This window comes from Agrilus planipennis, unplaced genomic scaffold (assembly GCF_000699045.2).
Source record: "Agrilus planipennis isolate EAB-ADULT unplaced genomic scaffold, Apla_2.0 scaffold42, whole genome shotgun sequence".
Lineage (NCBI taxonomy): Eukaryota > Metazoa > Arthropoda > Insecta > Coleoptera > Buprestidae > Agrilus > Agrilus planipennis.
In genome coordinates this window covers 245729-251223 of record NW_020438888.1, presented here as the reverse complement: position 1 = coordinate 251223, position 5495 = coordinate 245729, and the positions used below count along the sequence as shown (strand labels likewise).

The following is a 5495-nucleotide window of genomic DNA, read 5'->3' as shown; positions in this document are numbered from 1 at the left end:
AAAAAAAAATAACAATCTGCTACAATAAATAGATGAAATACAGCCTCAATAAAATATTGTTTTTTAAAAATTATTTAAACAATTGACAACACCCATGTAGGTGCACAGTGTTGCATTTATGCAAAACAAGTGAATGTACTAATAATATTCGTTTTTATTTTGTTTCAGAAATAAGAAAAGAAGAAGTTATGGCTATTAGAAATAGATTTCCTACAAAAATCCCAGTGAGTACTCCAAGCATGTATTATTACATTTATGTATAGTACTTACTATCCATATGTACTTACTTTTGAAAAGCACATTTTCATACTAAAATGTTGTACTTACACAAAACAAAAAAGAAACAAAACAAAGTCGATAGATAACAGAATTAAATTTTTGTTATTTTTAAATGTTACATCTTTTCGACACGTGTATTGAATTGAAAAGAGCTTTGTGTGGACTAAGCTTCTGCACTGCCACCCCCTTTTCCGTAGTTAATCTAATAAAAACCCTTTAATCGAAAAAAAAACTTTTAATCTTATTTACCGGCTTAAGTGATCAGTATGCTGTGAAAATCTGATGTAGGGTTCATTTTACAAACCACCTACCTACTAAAATTGTCTATTTTGCATCAATAATAAATTAACCCCTCAACCCTTAAAAAAGAAAGAGAAAAGTATTGACTGATTGTCAATTAATTGGGGGTATATTGGAGTAAATTATTTAAAGGTGTGACTTTAAATTATTAAATTAATAAGTACTTAATGGATAGAAAGTTGCCAGTGTGTTGTCCTTTTCTTAAAAAAAAGGCTTTTTAGTTTTTTTGTAAAAAAAAACAAAACGGTTTTTTACTCAAAAATAAAAATTATCTATGACATTTTTGATTATTAATGGTGGTTAATATGAAATATTAATGTGAAATGTCCATCCTCTACAAACTACCTCAGTTTATTGAAGGAAAAAATTTTGTTGTTGTTGTCCCCGCTGGGAATCGAATCGAATCGAATAAAGCCAAAAGTCCCGGGTTCGTTTCCCGGCGGGGGTGCGACAACAGCGACAAAAATTTTCCTTTCATTACTCTGAGGTAGTTTGTAGTGAATGGAAAATTGAAAATGAATTTTCAAATTATGTAATATTAAATATTATCTTATTTTTGCGCAGGTGATAGTACAAAGATTTTCAAAGGAAACAAATCTACCCCAGTTGGATAAATCTAAGTTTCTAGTTCCTCAAGAAATAACCATGTCTCAATTTCTAACAATTATCAGGTAAGATTTTTGTATTTAGTATATATATGTACACGTAAGCACATTTTTGGAATTAAAACAAAACAATAATTGTCAATAAAAGAGAACAATTGAGATCCACTTGTGAAGACCCGGAATTAGAATTTTTCCTAATAACATAATTATATGTAATTTGTTTATAAACATGATGTTGTAATGATAAGACATTCGCTTAAAAAATGTTGAATTACGGAAACAAAAAACGTCTCGATTGTGTCGTCATCGCGTATGCGCACATCGAATGTCTTTACAAATTCACAGATACCTTTGACTGCTCTGATCGGAATCTTTGGAAAATTGTTTTTTCGCTGGGGATGCTTGGTAACAAAACACGTGATGCATCATCTGAACCTGTTTCCAATTTCCGTACGAAAACCTGACCAATTCGTGCTCTCTGACCTACATGGGCATTTTAAATTAAACAAGTGTGAACATTACGATGAATTAAATACCTCCGCTGTGGAAAAGCATTGCAAAACACTGTACAAAAGATCGCTGCACATGCAAAAAACATGACCACCTGTTAACAGGTAATGGAGCATTTGCGAGGTCAGATTGGCAGGGACACTGCCACAAACTACCAAAAGACTTGTCGATTCTGACCATACCGAGTGGTCGGTACAATTTGCTGGAAAATCGTACAGGGTGTATCTAAAAAGGTACCCTTTATTGTTTCACCTGTTTCTAAAGCGAACTGTTCTTACTTGTTATTGTTCAGTAGCGATTGTAGAACACTTTTGATGTTGCTTTTTGTTGTGCCAGAGTCGGCAAAGACGAGGACATTCGGAGGTTTCGAAACATTGCTTCTCGGCGTTGCTTTGACATCATTAACTTTGATTTCGATTTTTTCAGATTTGTTTGCTTCTAGCACACCGGGAATATCCTTTTCTTCAAAAGACGGTTCTCTTTTTAATTTTTTCTCCTCGCCATTTCTTAAATTCTGTTTGCGATGTTCATCTTCCTGTACCGTTTTTTCACCGTTTGGAACAACTGAAGCAGACGTTTGTCCNTTGTACGTCAATTATAGGCAATTATCTATGTGTACGATTACGATTCCAAGCATTTTAGTCTTCCAATTTTAAATAAGTAATAAACTTATTTGCTTTACATAATCGTTTACCTAAATTCAACAAAGTGCGTTACTCATGAACGACAAACAACAATGAAGAGGTCGTTTGTTTCGTCGAAGAGAAAAATAAAAACAAGTTCCATCATTCTCTATGTGTATCATGCGAGTGTGTTACACAAATGTCTTTAGTTTGTTAAATAAAATGTATTATTTTACTGTTTTTTTCCCATTTTGATAACACCACAGTCGTAAATAATAATGGAAAAATGATAAGGGGAACAATAGGGGGGTCGAGGATCAAATAGAAGAGCTGTTACTTGTTTGTGACGAACTGCTTGTTTAATTCTAGAATCATTGTACTACATAACAAAATGTCAGTTATTTTGTTTTACGGTAAATGTTGCATAAAACAAAAAAATGCTGCCCGAGTCTTTTGTTTTGATATTATATTGACAACAATTGCAGAAAAGAAACAGACGAATGTGCACTGAACTTCTGCATAAAAATACTCCAATATGAGTGGAATTATTTTCTATTACCGTCGAAATTACAATAAATGTTATAATCCTAAACAAGTTGTACAGTCGTATAACTTAATAAATTGACATTAGATACAATAAATCCAATAAAAATCAAATTTATGCAATAGTTTTTCATGTAAATGGAAAATTTTGCCAGATAATCGTAAACGATTTTGTTTTTAACATTTTGTGCGTACAAATTAGATTTATTTACTACATGAACATAGTTAAGAAAAAAATTTTCATTTCAATTATTTTGAAAGAGCGTTTGATAAAAAACAATTTAATTTCCCAACGGACTTGTAGTGTGTTACAGTGCCACTAATTAATAACGAAAGGTCAAAGAGTTCAAGAAAAAATCGGAGATATTTGTACTAGAGATATCTATTGGAGGAATTTAATAATCAGAGTTGTCTAATAGATATAAAAAACAATTTCATTCAACACCTTAACAATAATTTCATAATTTTCGTTTGTTTTAGAAATCGTATGCATATAAGTTCATCCCAAGCGCTGTATCTGTTAATAAACAATCGATCCATGGTAAGTTTGTCCCTTACGTTAGCCGAGGTTTACACAGAGCATTCTGGACCGGATGGATTTCTGTATGTCACATACGCATCCCAGGAAATGTTTGGTTGCCCAAAAAACAAACGATAAAAAAAAATAAAATCAAAACAATGCCTGTAAACATACGTAATATGTCGCGAAAGAGAATTGAATATGTTAAGCTTTTTTTTTTATATTTGTATGTGTATGCTATGTTCGTGTGTCTGTATTTGTTAAATTTAATTACAACCCTGTTTTGATGTTACCTCTAACCTAAGTCGCTCGAAAGTTACATTTCTCACAGCAAAATATTACAATGGAAAAATTAGGCGCCATGATTATTGTATTGTCCTGCTACGACCAAAACGAAAAACAAAAACCCCCTTTAAAGAATTCGTTAACGAGTTACAATGGAAATATATGTCAGTGATTGTTATATTGGCTTGGCAACGAGCCAAACAAAAACATAAAGCTCGCTAAAACAATTGCTTTACAAGTTACAATGGAAGAAATGGTAACGATTGTTATATTACTATGGCAACGAGACAAATATTAGACGAGAACCTCCTTCAAACAGTTGGTTAACGCATTACAACGAAAATGCATGGCAATGGTTGGTGCATTGCCTTGGCAACGAGTCGGACAGTAAACGGAAAACATCTTTAAACAATCGGTTAACGCGTTACAATGGATATGCATGGCAATGATTGGCGTATTGCCTTGACAACGAGCCGAACAGTAAACGGAAAACGCCTTTAAATAATTGGTTAACGCATTACAATGGACATGCATGGCAATGATTGGCACATTGCCTTCGCAACGATCCGAACAGTAAATGGAAAACATTTTAAAACAATTGGCTAACCCCTTACAATGGAAATTCATGGCAATGGTTGGTGTATTGTTTTGGCAACAGCCGAACAGTACACGGAAAACACCATTGAACAATTTCTTAACACGTTACAATGGAAATACATTACAAAGATCAGTGTATTGCCTTGATAACGAGCCGAACAGTAAATGGAAAACACCTTTAAACAATTGGTTAACTCGTTACAATGGAAATGCATGGCAATGATTGGCGTATTGCCTTGGCAACTAACCGAATAGTAAAATACAGTTCCTTACAAAAATTGCTTGATAAGTTACAATGGAAAAAATGGAGCGATTGTTTTATTGCTATGGCAACAAGTCAAACAGTGAACGGAAAACACCTTTAAACAGCTGTTTAATGTTTTACAATGGAAAAAATGGCACCGGTTATTGTATTGCTATAGCAACGAACCAAATATTAGACGAAAACACCTTTTAAACAGTTGGTTAACGTGTTACAATGGAAATGCGTGGCAATGATTTGTGTATTGTTTTGTCAACGAGCCGAATAATAACATAAAATTCGTTAAAAGAATTACTTAACGCGTTACAAAGGAAAATAAATGCGCTACAATGGAAAACTGTGGTGTTGTTTGTTGTATTGCCTTAGCAACAACAAATACAAACACTTTGCTGTCAGGGGGGAATTAAGTGTTGATTACAGTCATTTTGGTGTTGTTGTACAGAAATTTGTGCGGAACAATGTAGTTGTGGAAAAAATTGACTTAATCTACTTTTGTCATTTTAATTTGCTGTGGAAATGTAGAAATTTCTTTTTATTATGTATTGGACGTTCCTTATAATATTAGTAACTAATTTCCATTTTATTTTCAAAAACAAATGTTTAAATGACATTTTTAAATTTTAACGTAAGTATACTTATGAGACGAAAAATTAAATAAAACATAAGGATTTGATTTCTCTGTAAATAACGTTTAATCAAACAATTCCAAAGAAAAGAAATTAACTATTGAGGTATGAAAACGAAATTTTTATAAACTGGTGGAATGTTTTTATTGATTCTCCTTTCAATACTAACACAATAAAAAAAATTAGAAGACTGTTAGCTCTAAATATTATCCAAGTTCCTAGAATTAAGTTGTTACTTTATAAGAACTGATTTTAAGTATGTGCCTTGTTTATATTACAAATAAGTGACTCGCGTATTTCTATTTAATAGGTAACTTTATATTATTAAAACATTGCATTTAAATT

At 32.3% G+C, this 5495-nt stretch overlaps 2 protein-coding genes across 3 annotated transcripts in view; one reads left to right on the top strand and one right to left on the bottom strand.

The window, feature by feature from the left end:
* Window positions 1-4604, top strand: part of LOC112906792 (microtubule-associated proteins 1A/1B light chain 3C-like) — a 7240-nt gene extending 2636 nt beyond the window's left edge. Inside the window, exons 2-4 of the mRNA XM_025981721.1 lie at window positions 169-224; window positions 1144-1250; window positions 3341-4604. Coding sequence (XP_025837506.1) covers window positions 169-224; window positions 1144-1250; window positions 3341-3518 — 341 coding nt within the window. The 3' untranslated portion in view covers window positions 3519-4604. The remainder of the gene's footprint in view (window positions 1-168; window positions 225-1143; window positions 1251-3340) is intronic.
* Window positions 1-5495, bottom strand: part of LOC108744963 (biotin--protein ligase) — a 15732-nt gene that overhangs the window by 8863 nt on the left and 1374 nt on the right. Inside the window, exon 1 of one of the 2 annotated variants that reach the window (XM_025981720.1) lies at window positions 288-720. The exons of the other annotated variant lie outside the window; for it this stretch is intronic. The gene's annotated coding sequence lies outside the window, so the exon portion shown is untranslated. Of the gene's footprint in view, window positions 1-287; window positions 721-5495 lie in introns of those variants that run through there. 2 annotated transcript variants of the gene reach the window in all.